The following is a 21,521-nucleotide window of genomic DNA, read 5'->3' on the forward strand; positions in this document are numbered from 1 at the left end:
TTTCACTGGGGGGGGGGGGGGGGGGGGGGGGGGGGGGGGGGACATTTCATTGGGGGGCGTCATGTAGATCAATGATCAGTTTTTTAGAAACTCAAAATCTCAGTAGGGGGGGGGCGACAAGGTTTCATGGGGGGGCTGTCGCCCCCCCCCCCCCCCCCCTCCGTGGCTACACCACTGGATGTGTACTATACACACAGTGGTCGCGCTCCGCGGTAAAATATTGCAGTCGGGCAAGATGGGGTCGTTCGGTTACCCCTTTCTGTACTTTCTTTGCCGGTGAGGGGGTACTTGTGAACGGAGCGGATTGCTCAAAAAGTCTCAAAAATAAAAACTAGTTGGCTGTACTTTAAAAGTATGCCTTCGGGAGTAGACGACACCATTCCTGTGAGCCCAGAAATAAATTCGCATTTAATTATTGATCATTGAATAACTGGTCATTTAAAGATATTTCATATGTAAAAATCGTTACAAATGTCTTTCATATATTCTACTGGTTTTTTTTTTATACTTTACACATTTCAAGACCTAAACTTTTTTGGCACTTTATAAACTGTATTATTATAAAATTATCTTTTGTTCCCGACATTTTTTTTGTCTACTTTGTAGTAAAATTTCGGCGACTGACCATGGCTTTGAAGACGTATGCAGATTGGGAAAATGCTGTGAAAGCCGCCCGGGTCAACTATGATCACTCCCAGTCTAAGATGGTCACTAAAACGAAAGCGGTCAGGAAGTCCAAGAAAATGGCATTCCTCTCTGTGTTTTCAATGACAAGGGCTGCGGCTGTTTCATCAGAACCAAAGAGCAACAAAAAGTCACCTACCAAGTCCCAGACGAAACAGCATACGGTGAAAGAATCTGAAAACAAAAGATGGTATGATTTCAATTGTTTAAACATTTGAAGAGAGAGACAAGCATCTGTCATTTAAACAAAAAATAGAATTATGTCATTTTCCATGCACCCAATCTCAGAAATGTACGTAATTTTCAAATATAACTTCAATGATATTTAGATTCAAATTGTTGAAACATGTTTCCTTGTATATGCATGTTTCAAGTTTCCCGTGCTTAACAATGTCTATTGCGTTATTTTCTTTCTGTTACAAAAATCGTCATAAAAGTCAAGTAACAAAAGTAACTGTTTGATGTTTGACGTGCAATGTTGATTCTTGTGTTTTTCAAACTGCTCGAGGCCTGAACAGCGCGACTTTAATATACCCCCTCCCCCCGCCCGGGCTCAGAAATGTCTCAGGAAGACAAAATGTTGATCAAAATCCATGCAGTGCACCTCCAAATAATGATGCCCCATTTAAAAAATACAAACCCATATCTGAGTACCACCTCGCAACTTGAGGGTCTACATGTGCAAGTCTAGATTCCATGATGGACATTTTACAAAATAATAATTCTATTTTTTCTAGCTCCCATTTTTTAAAATCAGGTTGACAAGTCTTGTTAGAAGTTAAGTCCTATTATTATTTTAGAAAAAGAGAGATTGAATGTGAAATTAAAACTGCATCTTAAAATTTCCGTATAGCTGAAACCAAGGGGTGACCGTGGAGTGTTTAGGATCCGAGTTCCTATATAACATATGAAACAACCGCCTTGAACTTTTTACTTTTGTCAAGTTTCAAGATTGCAAAAAATAAGTAAAAATGTTCGCACTCCTAAGTTATTCTTCATCAGATTAACACTTTATGCGTTGTAGTCGTTAGCAAATATTTGAAAACAAATGTTTAGAAAAGTGGCAACGATATGGAGGTTGTTTCCAATTATCCGCGGTCTCGGTCTCGGTCTCGGACCATATTGGTATCGGTCCCGGTCTCGAAACTTCAGGTCTCGGTCTTGGTCTCGGACTATCCAGTCTCGACTTCAACACTGGTCATTGTTCCAAAGCATATGCTTACGAGTCTATTATCTTTCTTTATTTTATTTTTAGTCTTGCAAAAGACAAAAAACGCACTATACAGATCATAGTTGAGACCCCCTTAGATTCAACATTTTGTCTGCAGCTGCATCCATCAACCTCGATTTCATCTCTGAAGGGATTGCTCCAAGATCGGCTGGGAATCGATCCTGAAAAACAACATCTTTTCACAAGAAAAGGATTCGAGGTAAATATGCATGCAACCAAAGGATGCAAGATCGAGCACATTTCCGCTATCTTGTGGGATCATTTGTGATATCACCTTCCCCTCTGACTTCTGCAATTACCCATAATATTACTGGCCTGTGCATTTCGTGGAGGCTACTGTGGAAAGTTTAATACTGCCTTATAAAACTGGTCACAAAGCGTTCAAAACTCCATTCAATTGATGAAAACGGCTAAAATGTTCGTAGAATAGTCTGTAGTAACATGGAAAATGAAATGAAAAAGACACACTCATCGTTGTAGTAGTTGTTGTGGTTTTTACTATCCCCTGAAGGTTTCTTTTAGCACTTATTTTCCATTCCTTATTTTTCTTAAGGAGTTAAGTTTTGGTGTATGTCTCTTTTAACAAACATTTATTGTATAAGTGGTCACAGCTGGTCTGTTTTACATTTACTTACCTTTGTATTTTAAAATATTGTATATTTCTATATTTGCTTGTCATTTTGTGTTTGTTATTTCATGATGATTTTAAACTGATTTTTTATATTTTTCTTGTTAATTCTAATAATTACTTTGTGTTTTTACAAAGTAATTATTTTCTATATGTTAGCATGTGCAGCATTTCTATTTAATGTTCACCGACCTTGAGCAGTTCTGCTGGTATATTATCTACTCCTGGCGACTCCTCATTTTTAAATTTATTTTGGCAACTGCTATCTCAACTTCTCTTTTGGATATTCGAGGTTCTGTATCCAGCTCACCTTTTCCTGGGCCCCCTCTTTCAAATTATGATAGCAAGTTAGGATCCGTTTGGATAGGATAATTGCAGATCTCCTTCATGTATTCGCTCCAGCGATTCTGGATTTTATTTGTTCCTGTTAGTAGGTTTCCATTACCATCTTCAATCAGATAGGTAACCAGTCTAATTAACAAGTGATAGTCAGTCAGTGAGATGGTAAGCCAATCTAATACACAAGGAAAGATCATATTCCTATTTATTGAAAATTGTTTTTGATAAAAATGTTTGTCAAAATAATTTCCCAAACAGCTTTGTGACGCGCTCTCACTAGAGGACCACAACATTCAGCAGGATACAAACTTAGAGCTACGCCTTGTCTCTGGGTTGATGGGCGGCACGAGGAAAGACAAAAATAAAACACGTTAGTATCGATGCGCATCGTTAATTGGCTGTATTTTAAACTGCATTTTGAACATTACCTTTTAATGCATGTATTTGTCATTTTTAACCCAGAGACAGAAGATCAGTCACAATTCGAAAAGATTTAACATGTCATCAAATCTCACGCACTCTCACAATATTATGTATACGCATCAGGATTAAAAAAATTCAACGGAATAGGAATAGGTTTATGTAACGTTGTTCGTTGATCAATCTGACATTACAGGGAGTACAAAGTCTGGTAAGGAACCATCACAAGATGACTCAAGTAAAGAGAAAGAGCCAACTCCCGGGAGACTAGACGATACTGTGCTGGAAGGAGCTGCAGCTAATAACCAGTCATCGAAACCCCGTGACAGCACTCAGCATACTACCGTACATGGTGATTTGAACAGTATCGTACTCGGGGACTTGCATATCACCCTATGTATAAGCAGTTTACATCTTGGTTTTTTTTAAAATTTATTTATTTACGCACAGTTTGAAAAGTTTCCATTAGAGTTGCATACCCCGTGGTCCTAAAAAATGTATTTTTTTCTCCTATAATAAAGAGTTTTCAGTTTGTATGGTTTGTTTTGTTTTAACGGGAAAAAACACTTTATTCAGATTTGGGGCGACTGCAACCCTCTGAAAAAAGGGGCTTTCAATTCGTGCACAAATGAACCCACCCTGTGAGATCCGAATTATAGTCTGGCCGCCAATAATTAAATTTGTGTGAAGAAGTAAGTCAATAACTAAATGTCGGTGGATTATTTCGTTCGATGGCTCATTCGAAAGTGAATAACTATACTGCTAGGAAAATAGCAATTGAAAAAAATGATAATCAATATTTAGTTTTCGAGGTGAAACTGGAAAATAGCACGAGGAACACATCTTTAAGAGACTATTTCTTTAGGGGGAGACCGTTCGTACGTACATCACAATCCTTCTTTTTGCTAATGCAATTTCTTTTTACGGAATTTATTTTGGGGGGGGGGGGCTAGACAAAAAAAAATGGGGGGGGGGGCTAAAGCCCCCAGCCCCCCGTAGAACCGCGCCTGCAAGGTAGATATATAGCTTCTGTTTATGTTCTACAAGGTACAAATATTGTTTTATACTGTTTTATACTTGCTCCGCAAAGCAAATTATTACGACAACCTTGTTGTTTTTTGCGGAAGCTCGGGTAGCGTAAAGACAAATACCGACATCTTAAGAAGTGGGTTAATCGGTATTGAGGGAATTCGATTTATAAGAAAATGAAGAAAAGTTGTTATGTTGAACGCGTCAAAAGTCGTTGCTTTAAATTCTGTTCTGATGTACTGCATTCCAGATGCTGCCTCGATGGAACTACCGGTGCACATGTCAGACTGGACCGAGTATGATGTGAAACGTTGGCTCATAAGTCTCGGGGTATCGGACGGGGTTGTTAATCAACTATTCGATGAACAAATAGATGGAAGGGTTTTGAAGCTGTACACAGAAGATCATCTGACGAAAGATTTCAGCATAAACAAACGGGACATGCGTCTCATAATGTACGAAAGAGAACACTTTCTACGTCAGCCTGAATCAAGCCCAATCACGAAGGACACGTCATTCAGTGATAAAAAAGAAGAAAGTGAGCCTCTTCAAGATGAAACCCACGTCCATCAGATACAGACGTCCACAGTTGAACCTGAAAAGAAAACTGATGAAGTCTTTAATGATATCCCCCAAGCATCAGTTCGACCGAAAATACCAAAATCCAAAGCAACAATTTCTTCACAAAAGACAGAGAAGGCGGAGCTACCAGATACTCTCCCACCTCATCAGAGTCCTCGTCTAGACATCCTTCCTCCAAGTGGAAAAGCAAAACCATTCGATGAGCGAGACGAACCATTACAAAGACCCGTTTCTCGTGGCGAGATGGCTCCATTGCAGAAAACATCCGAACATGCACAAAGACACGACGAAAGCAAACCGGATGTTGGAAAAGACGTATGCCCAAAACCCAACGATCAAACTCCGCCGTCTTCTCATGGAGATGACGAATCGGAAAGGCAGGCTTTCGGCGAGAAAAATAAAAAATCTACAGCTACATCTCCTAAGGGGGAATCGTCCGATACACCTCCGCATATGTCGGCAGTGGAAATCAGTAAAGATGACGAAGCTAAGGTTCGCATGCTACTCACAGGGGATGAACATGGCGAACTGTCCCAGTCATTCTATCCCGTACTCGTTGCAAATAAGCCGACCGTACTTAATAAATCTACCGAGTCTGAAATCGACCCCTTTCGGCAACAATTTGGATTTATAAAGGACATCAAATGGACAGCTGTCTTAGATTTTGATGCAACATCTCTATCAGATGGACTGTGTAAGCTATATCATGAAAAAAGAATGGTTACCCTGCAGGAGCCGGACCTGTTCAAAGACATCAAATCAGAGGAAGACCTAAAAGAACTAAGAAAAAACATCGGATTTCCAGAAAAGACTATTTGGCTATTCGCTAATGGTCGAGAAGATAACCCAAGTATCCGTACCCCTCACATGGATCTACAGGAATGGAACAAGGAACGCAGTCGAGATGTAGAAGCATCCATCAATTTCTTTTCTCAGCCTTCGGTCATACCAAAGGATCGTGCTTCTATAGTGTTTCTTCTACTATCCGATGATGATCTGGGAATTGTCTGCGACATTTTCAGAAAAATGTTTTCATCCTTCAAAGGCTTACACAACATCACCTGCATCGCTGAAAATGAAAATGTTTACTCACAGTTTGTAAAGGGCGTGGAAAAGTGGGTCACCAAACCTGAGTTGGACGAGAGGAGCGTGGTTGGACTGAAATGGCAAGAAATCAACGGCATCATTATGCGAATGAGTGGTGTGAACCAGGTCGAGGCAAACGAACTGCCTACACGCATGGCAGGAAAATGTTTCTTATCCGAGAAACAGAAAGAGCAATGGGATGATATAACTGTTGTTTGCAAAAACGAGTGCGAAAATACCGACATGGACGAATCCAGTCAGGACTACCAAAAATTTGCGGAAAAAAAAGAAGTGAACTTTTATCGCGGCGCGAAGGTTGACTGGTGGAATTTTTCCATAGGTGAAAGGGAAATGAATCTCCACAGAGGTTGTGGTCACGTGCTGAAGAGAAAAGGATTTGGAGAAATGTCGAGAAAAGTCCGTAAACCGCTTGATAGTTCGAAGGCTAAAGAGAGCTTAATTGTCACAGTGACACTCTTACACCAACCTGGTGCCGGGGGTACTACGTTAGCCCGTCATGTCCTGTGGGAGCTTCGCCACGATTTTCGCTGTATCGTCGTGAACAGAGTTACAAAGAACACTGTAAATCAGATAATGGGGGTAAGAAGGCACGGTTATAACGAGGACTCTACTGAGTCTACTCAGAAAATTCCTCCTGTGTGTGTACTTGTTGATGACATCGATGAAGTTGAGCTGCTCGACTTGATTGATGAGTTAAAGGATGTTTCAAGAGATATGCACCTTGATGGTGGAGCAGTTTGTGTCCTCTTGCACTGTAAACGTTGTTCGGAGCCGGAAACATTGGTGGACAGTGAACGTCGAGAACTCTTCATTGCGTTGACTCAAAAGCTTGACTCCCGTGAAAAGGAATGGTTTCAGAAAAAGTACAATGAATTAGAACACAAGGAAAAGGAACTAAAAACTGCCGAGTACAATCCCGAACATCTTCTCGCATTCATGGTGATGAAGGAAGAATTCAGTAAAGAGTATATCGCACACGTTGTTTCGAAGATTCTGAGTGACATCCAACCGAACGAATTTGAGCTAATTAAGCTGTGTGCGTTTTTGAATTCCTACAGACCAGAGGCTGCCATACCTATATCTTGCTGTGACTCGCTTATGGATAGGCGGTCATTACCCCGCAGCAGACGGCTACTATACTCGACACACCCCTCGACACGAAGGGTTGCTCCATGGGAGACTTTAGTGTCCTCTTCTTTTCAGATCATTGTGGTCGCCGAAGACAAGGAATTAAGGATCTTTCATGAAAGCATAGCCAGAGAAGCTTTAACGCAGACCCTCCAGATTGACAACCAGTCGCTTGTAGACGTCGCCATGGATTTTCTGAAGTCTGAACTGTTCCGTTCATGGTCCCACTCCAAGGAAAGCCTCAAAAAAGCAACGCGCGATCTTCTCGTTATAAGGAAGAGGAAAAAACATGGTGATGACACCGAGACTAAATATGCGGTTCTCATAGAGGACATTCGCAACAAACATGAACCCGAAAAGGCCATCGAGATACTGAAAATTGGCTTTGAAACACTTGAAGATGCCTTTGTAGCTCAGCAGCTTGCAAGACTTTATCTGACATTGCGCAACATTGAAATGGCACATTTATATGCTGACAAAGCACTGCAGCTGGACCCCAAAAACTGTTACTTTTGGGATACCAAAGGCCGAGTGTACAAAACAGCCACGCAAGAAAAGTCGTCCAAATACATGGAAGAACAGCAAGTCGTATGCGATGAGTTCCTTTCCAATTCATATGGAGCCATGGATGCCTTCCACACATCCTACGAGGTTTCCAAGGAGGCGAAGCAAACTGAGTACACCGGTTTATATGCAGAAGTCGAAGTCGCCTTTAGACTTCTTGAGGTCATCGGCACGTGCGTAGAGCCCTTCAGAACAAAGGGTGGAAAAGCGGATTTGAAGAAGTATCTTCTGAACATCAAACCTTCAGACCATCCACAAATAAGCGACCGCTGCCACGCCCGTATTATGAATTTGAAAGACCGAGTAGACTCTGTATTGAGTTTACTGGATGACATGTCAACCTTCTGCAAAGACGATCCTACAGCGAGTACGGGACAGAAACTTGCTGAGATGAAAGAGCACCTGAAAGAATACTTTAAAATATATGAAAGGTATTACGGTGAACCGAAACCAGCACAGCCAAGCAAGTATCAAGATCCCACAAGCCTTGCCGAATATTGGCGCAGACAAGTCAAGGAATCCAAATGTGGCACCTTTCGTGATATCTTTGATCTTGCTCGAAACAAGGAGTTACGTACACTCGACGAATCTTTGCAACTTCTGTTGAAGAACTCGAACCAGTACAACTTTTTTGACTTGAAGACTATCATATGCATACACTTGGCTTTATCCTCAGCTAAAGAGCAGTTGGTGTCAGCTGATGAGGTTTATCAGCAGTTTGTTCAGCCGCTGAATGCTATAGATCATCGTAAAACAGACTGCTTTCCACCTTTCTTCATGATGATGTTTCTGTGGCCAGTACCAGATGTTGACTCGGAGAGACTAGACGGATATGATTTGTCGTATTACATTGACGCACTGAGAAAGAGGTGGCAGGATCTCGCCGGGAAAAGATTGGCACAAGAAAGATGGTCCAGCCGACCCCAAAATAAACCACGTACATACTTCTTCTTGGGACAAGGCAAAGATCTCCAAGTGTTTGCCCACATCAACGAGCTCCACCCTACTCCGGGTAAAATTGATAGGGCAGAACGTGATGATGAGTTTTGGTCGTCTCGTCCTGTCAAAGAGCGGTTAGTCCGTTTGGAAGGAACATTACAACATCATACATTCCTAGTGCACCTCTCGAAGAAGGGCAAAATCGAAATCAAATTGGCAGTTCCTTTTAATCAGCAAGTACCAAGTCGAGAGGCCGTCACGTTCTACCTTGGATTCACCTGGGATGGGCCGGTTGCTTATGATGTTAAGATCAAAGGAAAGGAATCGCGTAATGATGCAGCACCACGCTTTCACCATGCCTACCCGAGTTTGACTATACCATCTGAAAAATCCAAGACCTCGTTGTCAAAAAATCTGTCCAAGATTGACCAGCTTCAGAAGGATCGCCAGAATCTGAATAAAGAGCGAATGGCTTTGCTAGCTTCTCCACAAGAGTATGTAAAAGAGACAACCAGCAAGGTGATTACATTTTCTCTACTATCGTTAATCAGCCTTTCACGGAAGGCAAGTTTTTGTGAGGATTAATCCAAAAGATTGAAATTTGTTCCCAGATTTATAATTATACGCTCAAAATATTCGATTGTTGAATTTTGTCAAAATAGTTCAAAATAGTTATTAGCGTGCTACACCTAAATGCACACGAACGATACATTCATTACCAGTGATGCAAAAATTAACGCATACACACGTATAGCCTGTAACATACAAGGGGCAATCATGTTTAGGCCTATTCCCTTTTTTATATTTGACAGGGGGATGTTTGGACACTCAGAACAAAGAAGATTCAGGAATGCGAACTTCAATTGAAGGGAAAACAAGATGAACTTCGGCGGCTTTTACAGGAAGACACGTCATTGGAGGACGGGCCTTAGCCTATCAATGATGTCGTCATCAGCTGACTGATTGGCTAGGAAATTCCATTTGAGGTTGTCATTGGGAAAGCATAGAACGTGTGAGATATATACAGATGTATGTATTAATTTCCAAAGAGTCAATTCTAACCACCGCTTTCTTCATTGGGCTTACCTGCACGTGCATTAGCAAACAAAATGGTTACGATTTTATACAGGCGGTATATACATGTTTAAGATTAATGGAGCAGAGTGATTTTTTTCGGTGTTTCTTTTAATGACAGCTCACGATGCAACACCAGCTCGTTCAAATCGATTATTTTCTATTAAACGCTGAACAATTTTTTTTTAAATGAAGACACAGTTCACGGCAAACAGAAAAAAAATGAAGCGTAGGGACCTTTTAAGGAAAGTATGCCGTTTATACGGTTGTATCGATCAACAATATCTTTGCTTCACGAAGTCCCTTCACTTTAAAAAAACAATTATTAGTAGGAAAAAGTGGCTATACTTCCTCAATTTGTTTCATTCCCATTGAATGTTCCCTTCACTGACACAATGTATATAAAGCGCAAATGTTACTTTTCTGTGGCTTACGACACAAAAATAATCGAACTAGTTGTTAACATAGGCCTATAGTAGAGCAGGTAATCAAAAAATACCAATGATTGTTTTTCAAATTATTTTTATTGCACTTATGCGGATTGCGAATATTACATGTTTACCTTTCTGACTTTTAACCTAATTATAGGCCTATTTAATTGTTTGTCTTTATTTTGCCAAGTTCGTGATATGCTTCAATTTTCCAGTGAGAATTTCATCATTAAAAAAAAACAATAATTAAAGTTTTCCGTGCAGTATAATATAGTTCTGCGTAAAATTCAAACTCGGTACTTTTTACACTAATGAACAAGGAGATGAAATGTTATCATGTGAAATGTTGATTTTTCTTCTTTCTTATGCAGGGGAAAGTTAGAATTGTTGAAATGTCCATGTAAAGCAAATGGTTCAGTTGATGTCATAAACTTTAATCATTTGTATATATTTTCTTAACGTTAACTTTAGATCAATTCGTATATCCTTACTTGTACAAGCATGCAGTTTTTATGTGACACCTTAATCGAAAGTGTATTTACAAAAAACTGCAAGGACATCCTTTGATTTTACAATTACAACTTTATAAGGACTATTTCTGTTTCGATCTTTCGATGAACTGTAAAAACACATGCTTATATCAACTGCATTAATACAACTTATTCTTGAATTGATAGAGGAAACGTTTTATATATGAGAATATGGATCAAGTGGAGCTGTAATTACGATTGTTTACAAGTAGAACACGTAAAAAAATGTTTTCAAGTTAAGATTTGTTTGTACTAAGGTGGATTGTGAATATTTTTGCATTTATGCGTTTCTGACTTTGTAAATAACTTGTCTTTGGGTTAATGTCTTTATTTTCCAAAATGTATGATGAACTTAACATTTACAGTGGACTTAACATTTACAATCAAGTGAAAACATAACTGAAGTTTTTTGTAGTATACAGGGCAAGTAAAACGAAAGTGACCAGGATTACAAAAAAAATTTCTTAAAAAGCAATCAAATTTGATGCACCGATGAATCTGACTCCAAAGAGCATTTTCTTCCACTCATCTGAAAACCAAAATAATTACTGAAAGTGATCCATGCTATCAGAAGTTATGCATGACTTCCAAAAAGAACCAATTTTTATAGTGTTGTTTGGAAGATATTGAGCTGAGTGAGAATTACAGATTACACACAGGCATTCAAATACAAATGAGATTTTAATCATTTGAGTCAAGACTGAAACATTATTTGACTGTCAGATTTTGTGCTCTGAATATAATGAACAAGTCCACTCGATATTTGTCTATTTTCGTTCATTCATGAAGGTGAAAAAACGTCCATGTTTCATTGTATTTTGATTGGTATTCATCAGTTCGTAGAACGGTAAATGATCAGTGGTGATCAGAGTATGCATATTACGTGAAAATTCCACAGTTACCTGTCAATAACATTTACTTCATCCGTAATTGTTTTTATGAAATGGAGCGAGCCATCTTATTCTTATTCGTTCACTTTCTTTTTGGCTCACCTTGTACATGTAGTTCTGCGGTAAAATGCTGTTCAATTAAAACTCAGTACTTGTTACACTAATGGACAAGGAAATTAAATATCTTGTGAAGTTAATATTTTTAACTTACTCTTTTAATTTCAGGGAAAATTTGAACGATTCACATTTTGTATGTTTATTTTAAGAGAAAACGTGTTGCTTTTCTGAAACTTTGGATCAATCCATGGGATATTTCTGTATTATTTGATACATTATTATACATTGTAATATTTACATATACTAATCAAAAGCTCATATACAATTAATTGTAAACACATCTTTATAGCTGGCAATGATGCAAGCAATTTCATAACAGGGGCGCACCCCCCAGGCTCTCAGAATTTGGCGTTATTCTGCTTAAAACCCAGAGTCTCTTATTCTTGAATGGATAGAGAAAATCTTTACATAGAGAAATATGGATCAAGTGAAGCTGTAATTGCGATTGTTAAAGTAGAAAACGCAAAAGAAATAACAATAGTTGTTTTCAAATCAACGTTTTATTGTTCTATGATGTATATTATGTATGCGTTCTAACCTTTTAATCATTCATTGTTTTGGGGTTATATGTCTTTGTTTGTCGTGGTTTGTTATGAATTTAAAGTTTACAGTGAGTGTTTTGAACAATCAGTTGAAAACCTAACTGAAGTTTTCCGTTGAGCATAATCATAATAGCTCTGCGTTCAAACTCTGTTAAATTCAAAGTGAGTACTTGTACACAATTGAACAAGCGATATTATGTAAAGTGTTGATTGGTCATTTTGTACTGTTTTAATACGTGGAAATTTAAGATAATTGACACGTCAACGTAAAGCAAATGGTTGGGATGGAATATCAACCATTTGTGTATATATATTTTCTCACACCAGAAGAAAACTGATTGCTTCTCTTAACTTTTGGATCAATCCCGCGGCCTAATTGTACACGCTGTATGCATTTTCAGTAAAGCAATCAAAAGCGTATTTACAAATAGCTTTCTATAGGCTTAATTGTACACGCTGTATGTATTTTCAGTATAGTAATCAAAAGCGTATTTACAAATAACTGTATACTTATAGCTAACAGTGATGCAAGCAGTGGCGTAACTGCCCCCGGATGGTTCTAACTCACCCTATACCCCCTTGGGCCTATATAGAATTTGACGTTATATTGCTTAAATCTGAGAGCCCCCCCCCCCCTTTCCAACAAACGAGGCACCCTGGGTGCACCCTGGATATAGAACCCAGGTACGCCACTGGATGCAAATGTTACCAGGATTAATATGAAATTTCACCTACTAGATTACTGATTTCACTTCGATCTTTCGATGTATTGTACAGATAAGCTTATCAAATGCATCAATACAACTTATTCTTGAATTGATAAAGCAATTAGGAGAATATGGATTAAGTGATGCTATGAACAACAAATGTGTAAAACAGCAAACAAATGGTATAGTCTTCCAAAATAGTTTTGTATTGACTGTATGTCTCCAAAATTAGAAAACAATAGTTTGATTAAAAAGCATATTCTTGAGTGTTTTCAGCAACTTATGCATTTGCTTCAAATATAAGTAGCCGGATAACAATCTAACGTGTATTTCGTTTGTGATGGCAAGTTATTACACTAGGCCAATTAAATTGTATATCAGTCTTGGAGGCTGTGTCTTATAATTATGTCATGTAAACGTGAAAAACGTGTTTTTTGCTAAACAATTACTTAGTTTCTAAGCATATTCCTATAACTTTGTGTAAAGGGCAGACGAAGCATATTTTTTAAGATTAAATTTTTGCATGGTAGGCATATGCACAATTATGTTGAAGTTTGTGTCTGTGAAAAAAAAATGTGGCAAAAAATCTAATTCATGTTATGGGACCATACATTTCTGGTAATGTTGCCACCATAATTTCCGTAACTAAATGTTTTAAGCAGTGTTCCCCCCCCCCCCCAAAAAAAAGGGAACAGCCAAGCTAATGTACAGAACTTCCCCCACGTGCCTCGCTACCATCAGTGATATTCTCAAATTATTTTTGACATTGAAAATTTTTTAAGCACTTATTGGGACTTCCGAATGCCCATTGCGCGCAACAGGCCTGTTGTATATAATGTAGTAACCAACTACAATGTAGCAACGAATCATCAACCGATAACGTCATAAAAATTGACCGATATTGTTTCACTAACCGATAATGTAACAAAAAATGACCGACAGTGTAGTAAATGTTACTACACTATTAGTCAATTATTGTTACATCTTCGGTTAGGACCGATAATGCAATAACAATTGACTGATGGTGTAGTACATTTTACTGCACTATTGGTCAATTTTGTGTAACATTATCGGTGGGTGATACAGTATCGGTCAATTATCAGTTGTAACACAGGCCTATGGATATAAAAGGAACGAAACGTTTTCTGTTTACACTCTACGTTCAATGTCGTATCCAAGGGGGGGGGGGGGGCAGAGGGGGCAGTCTGCCCCCCTGGCGGATTTTTGTCACACATGTTTCTGCATCCAAATTGCTCAGAATTAAAAGCCCCAAGTCCGGGCCAGAGGTTCATTGCCATATTTCTTCAATTCCCCAATTTTATGGCTCTCAGAAGTCTCTAATATAGAATATTTTGAGGGTATAACTTTTATTCGTGAGCTCGGCGGATGGATTTAGGCCCCTGTGGGACTTTCTATCATATAAACAGCGAATATATTTGAAGAAACTGAAAAGGCAAGCAAAATGTTCCTAGTCCCATGCATTCATTGTCATTTAACTGCTTGTGCTTTTCGCCTGTGTACACTTTATATAGGCCTACGGCTATATACAAAATTAATACCTCAAAACGAGTTTCTTAAGCAATATAGTGCTGGTCGGCTAGTCTATATGGCGAAAGCCACATGGTCTATATAACATTTGAGCAGATTCGCTAATTAAATTATGCAAGGCAATCGCATCTTGACCTCTAGATTAAAAAAAAAGTCCATATGAAAGATTCCATACAGACATTGCCCTCCGACTATATGTTCGTGAAAACGAGCCTCGGTGAGTCAATTGGAAACACATAGGGCCTATACTTCATCTTACAGTGCAGCTTCGCCCACGAAAGAGCAAAAGTCCCCATTTCTGAATTAGCGGACTGCAACATCTTTTCGTGAATGGGATTGCCAAAAATGGACAATGGCGGGGGGGGGGGTATATTTTGTAAAGACTGCCCTTTTCCATTCAAATGCATTTTTTTCACCAGTGCTTAACCCCCCCCCCCCCTCCCCAGTATTTTGTAAAGAGTGCCTTTTTTTTAAGAAGTGCTCTTTCTTTCTGAACAAGTGTCATTTAAACATTTTACGGAGGCCAAGATTTGCAAGTGTCCGGAAAAAAACCTGTCTACATTTCACCACGGATGTGCAAGTGCCCTTTTCCAGAAATTGTTTACGACCCCCCCCCAATAAAAATGACCGTGCTACGCCCCTGTTGATACATGTATTATGCAAATATTAGTCGTTTTTAAGTGTATTTTATTTAGGCGTATGATTGCAAAATAATGCCAAGATGCTAAATTATGTGCTTTGGGATGCAGCAATCGGAAAACAGGATTTAAGCCGTAGGCCAACATTTGCTGTAGGTTATTGTTTTGGTTATCCACCGTGACGGAGCCCAGTCTCATGGCTTTCGCCATGGTCTATTACATAGAATATAGTAGGCAAAAGTGCCGGTGGCTCCAATGTGGAAACATCAGTCAAGCTTTGGAAGTGGGGTGATCGAATGGCCCTTCTCCCGGTAAAAGAAGGTTGGGAATTCCCCCCCCCCATCCACCGGGACATGAGTTATTTGAATGATTCTTGTAATAAAAGAAAGCTTATGAATCTGGCTTTCATAACCTAGATTTAAAAAGTGCTACTTACAGAACTTTACTAATACAATAGTCCCGACATTTGGGTTTCGCTTTATTTGACTCACCCTGTATACATGTATATAATTATGCCTACTTGGAGCAGGGCTAGTAACTACCGCAAATATCACACTCCCAAGAATGAATGTTTAAATGAAATTATGATGAACAGCTACAAAAATCAGCTTATAAATTTGAAAACAAAATACTCACGGGGAAGAAGTCCTTGCGAATACCCGGTCGTTTAGTGCATTCACTGTTTAAATCGATGTGTTCTTAAAATTCACAGTGCATGCATTGGATTGGATGGACATTACAACCATGCGCGCGTACATTGCGGACGTAGTTTGGCCAAATACATGCACATGGAGTACCGAAGTGTGACGTCATTTAGAACCAGAAAGTGTAGTGCAAATTGAATGGAGTACGCGCGCGTGTTGGTTCACGGGCTGAATCACGCGCTTATGTCTTTTACACACATTGATCTCCATCTCTACTATAATCCAGGAATCTCCGTGTGTGTGTTGGCGTGTCTGTACTTCTTTCTTGTCTTTTTTGTTCATTTCAAGATTTCAAATGGGGACGTCCCCCCCAAATGTTACAAGTAAAAACAAATTTCGTTTCACTCAAAATTACTAAGAACAATTTTGCAAAACCTTGGGTGCTGTTCATCAGCGTTTCAAATATATCAATTTCCTGAAAGATTTTTTTTTTACCAGCTACGTTTCGGCTGCTTCGCTATGAAAACCTACACATGTATATAGTCGAACCCTGATAATAAGAGCACTGTTCATACAACGTCATGCTTATAACAAGCACAATTTTAGGTCTCAAGTCTTTGTTTTTCTTTGTTTTCCAACACTGTTAATACAAGGTACCTGTTATAACAAGGTAATTTGTAAAGTCCCAAGGACCTTGTTATAAAGGTGTTCGACTGTATCCCATCCCAAAGAGATTGCATGTACATAACAGAACAAAACACTCCAGACAATTCTCTGTTCGAATAAGGTCAACCAAATTTATTGCAATATACCAAATAACATTTTGTTTTTCAAGACACTCCACCAAAGAATGTACAATGTATATCTGCAATCGCCTTGAAAGGCTTGACTAGTATTTTTTTGTAACTCATAAACAGTTAAAGTGCGAGTTGAGTATGTAAATATACTTCTATGCTTCGTGCACGAATGGTATTTTTCCTGTGAACTTTAGTAAAATATTTGACGTCAATTTCCTCCTTTATTGGTTGTCGGCAGAAAATTAACACTTCAAATATGCACAATAAAACATACAAGTATAGCTACATTCCAAATGGCTATGTAGTAAATTGTAATCTCTACAAAAATTTAGTGCCTACGACACTACAAGTGAATAAATTGATTAGAATACCACCCTTGTATGGCTCCAATTTTGAACACAAATTATGATTGTGTATAATTCGTACCTCCCTGTCTGTAACTACATGTAACACTCCAAACAAAAACAATACATCCTTTTTTGAAAAGCTCATTTCAAGCACTCAACTTTGACACCTGAATTTTTGTGTGCATAGTCCCCAGTTTTGTCTAAATCTCTTTAACAAAGTTACCATTGATGAAAACAGGACTTTAAAAAAATACATGCAAACTCATTTCAAATTCAATTCTAAGATAATACATTTATATATATGCATTCCTTCCAAAGTATCATGTAAATGGTGAACCAAAAATGGGCAGGAAAAAATAGTAATGGTGTTTGGATGGTGTTATCATCTCGAGCAATGAGGCAATTGTCTCATTGTCTCTTGTGTGGTGTTGCTCCACTTTGAATGGAACTCTGCTCCGATTTAGAAAGATTTATCTATGTCGGGTTCTTCACACAGTTCTGACAATCAGCTTTACCAAAATCAGAGCTTGTGTAATTACTTATGGTAACAAAGATGTGATGACTGTTTCACATAACTGTCCCCTGCATCAGTGAAAGACACCCAAATCGGCGACCATATCTTGGCTCCATACAGAGCCATTCCAGAAGCAGGCATGCAACTGGGAAATCACCAAAAAAAAAGAGGAAATTCAAATTTTCCCCGAACTTTGTACAGTGTTTTTCTATTTTCAATGGCACACATGGGAAGTAAAAAAAGAGGAAATCAGCTGATCCGAGGAAAAGTTGCATGCCTGCAGAAGAGGTTTTGTTACATAGTTGGCATCTGATCACTCTTTTTCAGTAATGCAAGTACACAGTTGACTGTGAGGCATCTTTTATTAATTTGAAACTTTGAATGTAATATTTGGATTGGTTTTCAAGTTTTCTTTGCATCGTGTGATTCAGCTTTTTGGGCAGCCAGGTACAGAGCATAGCCCAGAAATGCAAAGCAGACTCCGGCAATAGACATGGCCGCATTGTAGGCTATCCGTACCCTCGGATCAACAGAAGTCCCAGCTTTAATGGCTTCCTCCTGCCCATCTTTGTTCTAGTAAAAAAACACACGACAAAAAATACCAAATTGACACAAAAAAATTGAACTCTGGAGACAGCTTGAAGGACGCAACTTTGGGGGCTCTACTTCTTTGGCATTGAGAGATCGAACAGTTCGTAGCAGACCCATCCTGTTCCGGCCACCGTCAAACCCATGATTGCAGTGTATGAAAATTTGTCCATGATACCTCCCTTCAGATGCACTGGCAAGCCATCGTCTTTCTGTTAATGACAGACACAAAGAGGGGCCACTAACTAAATAGACTGTACTTTATAAACTGGTGATCATTCAAACATTGATCAAGTATAAATGTCTTATTAATCTGTGATAGGAAAAAAAATTGATCAGGACAATGTTTCATAAGTCAAGTTTAATAACTATCACTGCTGAATCCAACAGGGCCCAACTATATCATAAACCTTATGGAGCCTGTTGGATTGAGCAGTAAACCCCTTGTACAAATGTACATGTACATTTTCAGAGTCAGATTCTGTTGGGTACTGATAAATAATACCAAGTTGGACTCTGTTGGATCCACCAGACAATTAAAAATTAGGCAAAGTTGGATTCTGTTGGATTGAGCAGAAAGTAACCATTCGACTCTGTTGGATTTAGCAGGGTAGCCCTGAGGAACCCTTGGGGGGTTAGGGTTAATTAAGCAAGTGTTGCGTGATGAATTAAAAAAATCTGTTTGATTGCAAGTGAGTTGAAAGGGTTTGAAACATTTCAATTTGAAGCTTACTCTTCTATTAAGAACAATTTCAGTCTTCAACTTCAACTATACCCAACTGGGTAATGTTTCAGATCCGATGACTTGATACATCCTAGCCCACATCTTTGTGTATGATGTTTGGATAAATGTGGTGTCTTGAGGTCAATCCAATGCAACTTTGAAACCTGGGAAAAATTAGTGCATTCCGTTCGTGTACAGTGTACATTTATTCACCAAACACTTATAGTTCATTTTCAATGGCGGTTTTGGAGGATTGAGGATGAATGGTGTTTGAGAAACACAAGGATTTTGGAGGATTGAGGATGAATGGTGTTTGAAGAAGTGGAGGATTTTGGAGAATGGAGGATGAATGCACTTTTGAGCCAGGACTGTCTGACGATTTTGAAGGACTGACTGGGTATCCTTCATTTGAACATCAGTGCAAACGTTGGGAGGATTTTGGAGGATTGAGGATGGTTCCTAGCAAAAAGGCTCCGGGGGTTAGGAATATGTATCAGTCCTTACAATAAGCCATTTGTGAGTAACCTATACCCTTTGGGATTTACATTTGAAAAACATGTGGTACACTGACTTGCTCAGAATGCTTGGCACATTTTAACTTTGAATTCTCCAGACCAAAGACACTGTTGCTATATCACATGATTTGGGGCAAGCTCTTGCATAGTTACGTAAGAGACGCTCAGCACCAATACATTGTTCACAGTGGGTGAGAATGGCACAAAGACACCAGACCATGCCGGAGCTGGGGGTTGCTAGCATAAGGCTTGCCCTGAATCACCTGATATAGTAACAGTCTCTTTGGTCAGGAGAATGCTAGGTTAAAACGTGCAAAGCATTGTATTAAGTCAGCGTTCCAGATTTTATTCAAATTTAACTCGCAAATGGCTTATTAATTAGTTCAACTGGTGACACTGTGAAGTCAGTGTGTAAAATGGTGTGGATTTGCACCTCAGTTTCAATGTTTGTCCTTGGGGGGGGGGGGGGGGGGGGGTTGGGGGGGAGAGGGGTTGGAACTATAGTCCACTTGCATAGCAGGCATTTTTGAGGTGATGCAATTTTATTTCGGCAAGAATGAATGAACAACACATGCATACACCTCAAAGGCAGCAGTGATGCAAAGGATTATGTTCTAGAGGGCAATTTATCCTCCTTTTCTAAACACAATGTATGCATAGTGTACTCACCTGAAATCGCATCTGATTTTCTTTCACTTTATTTTGGAGCTGGGTCCTCGTTGACGTGGAGAAGTTGGCCCTGGCACGAGGCAACAGGGACCTCAGAATCTGTAAAGGCAGGATGATTATCTAATAAAAGCAACTGATCTTCTGATAAATGCCCAATCAATGTGTTTCACTATAGGAGATGGTAAATATACGTATATCATACCACACATCGTCGCGTCAGTTCAACAACGTCGTATAATAAACTCCATTCTGCAATGAAGCTGCATCTCGCGCGAATATGCTCCGTGCAACAAGGTCGTATCTCGACGTCCGTTGACTTTTGTGCGTACATGTACATCCGGGTTATTTTATGTGACATACGACCTTTTGACATTCTGAAACTTGTGTTTCACTTAGGAGATATGACCTTGTTGCACTGACACGACGACATGTACAATACTTATATCTGTAATTACCAAAAATAACAGCGTTGCTGTTGAAACCCCTCAGCCAGAGTCAAGTTATCATCCGGAAACCATTAACCTTTAACTCAACGTGGTGACCTTGACCTTTGGCCTTTGACCCCAGAACCAGTCCCAACATGCCTGTACCAATGGGAAACCCCCTACCGAAGTTAGACACCAACATTTCATTTCTAACTCAAGGTATCATTCGGAACCATTTCCATTGAACTCACCACGGTGACCTTGACCTTTGACCTTTTGACCCCAAAACCAATCCCAACTTGCCTGTACCCAAGGGCAAACCCCTACCTCAGTCAGACACCAAAATCTCATTTCTAACTCAAGTTATCACCCGGAAACCATTTACCTTTAACTCACCATGCTGACCTTGACCTTTGACCTTTTGACCCCAAAACCAATCCCAACTTGCCTTCTCCCAAGGGGAACCCTCTTCCAAAGTTAGACACCAAAATCGCATTTCTAACTCAAGTTATCATCCGGAAACCATTTACCTTTAACTCACAATGGTGACCTTGACCTTTGACCTTTTGACCCCAAAACCAATCCCAACTTGCCTACTCCCAAGGGCAACCCTCTACCAAAGTTAGACACCAAAATCGCATTTCTAACTCAAGTTATCATCCGGAAACCATTTACATTTAACTCACCACGGTGACCTTGACCTTTGACCTTTTGACCCCAAAACCAATCCCAACTTGCCTACTCCCAAGGGCAACCCCCTATCAAAGTTAGACACCAAAATCTCATTTCTAACTCAAGTTATCATCCGGAAACCATTTACCTTTATCTCACCATGCTGACCTTGACCTTTGACCTTTTGACCCCAAAACCAATCCCAACTTGCCTTCTCCCAAGAAGAACCCTCTTCCAAAGTTAGACACCAAAATCGCATTTCTAACTCAAGTTATCATCCGGAAACCATTTACATTTAACTCACAATGGTGACCTTGACCTTTGACCTTTTGACCCCAAAACCAATCCCAACTTGCCTACTCCCAAGGGCAACCCTCTACCAAAGTAAGACACCAAAATCTCATTTCTAACTCAAGTTATCATCCTGAAACCATTTACATTTAACTCACCACGGTGACCTTGACCTTTGACCTTTTGACCCCAAAACCAATCCCAACT

General features: G+C 39.4%; 1 protein-coding gene and 1 long non-coding RNA gene across 2 annotated transcripts; one reads left to right on the top strand and one right to left on the bottom strand.

Annotated features, from left to right (window-relative positions):
- Nucleotides 1-626: 626 nt before the first annotated feature.
- On the top strand, nucleotides 627-11,639 carry LOC119740383 (sterile alpha motif domain-containing protein 9-like). Its single transcript, XM_038215661.1, has 6 exons — nucleotides 627-874; nucleotides 1,940-2,114; nucleotides 3,141-3,252; nucleotides 3,499-3,654; nucleotides 4,582-9,170; nucleotides 9,464-11,639. Exons 1-6 carry the CDS (start codon nucleotides 627-629, stop codon nucleotides 9,581-9,583), a joined length of 5,400 nt encoding a protein of 1,799 aa, XP_038071589.1. The 3' UTR covers nucleotides 9,584-11,639.
- A 4,903-nt stretch (nucleotides 11,640-16,542) lies between these two features.
- LOC119736298 lies at nucleotides 16,543-20,045 on the bottom strand. Its single transcript, XR_005272305.1, has 2 exons — nucleotides 19,927-20,045; nucleotides 16,543-18,230 (listed from the first exon to the last, which is right to left on the bottom strand). It is a non-coding gene; the product is annotated as an uncharacterized LOC119736298 (long non-coding RNA).
- Nucleotides 20,046-21,521: the final 1,476 nt, after the last annotated feature.

The sequence above is a fragment of the Patiria miniata genome, unplaced genomic scaffold (genome assembly GCF_015706575.1).
Source record: "Patiria miniata isolate m_02_andy unplaced genomic scaffold, ASM1570657v1 HiC_scaffold_10, whole genome shotgun sequence".
Taxonomy (NCBI): Eukaryota; Metazoa; Echinodermata; class Asteroidea; order Valvatida; family Asterinidae; genus Patiria; species Patiria miniata.

Excerpts from the sequence above, each read along its gene's own strand:
- LOC119740383 (XM_038215661.1), top strand. The coding sequence starts at position 627 with ATGGCTTTGAAGACGTATGCAGATTGGGAAAATGCTGTGAAAGCCGCC. Across the intron at positions 3,655-4,581 it reads TCAGCATACTACCGTACATG|ATGCTGCCTCGATGGAACTA; the intron begins GTGATTTGAACA and ends ACTGCATTCCAG. Across the intron at positions 9,171-9,463 it reads TAAAAGAGACAACCAGCAAG|GGGGATGTTTGGACACTCAG; the intron begins GTGATTACATTT and ends TATATTTGACAG.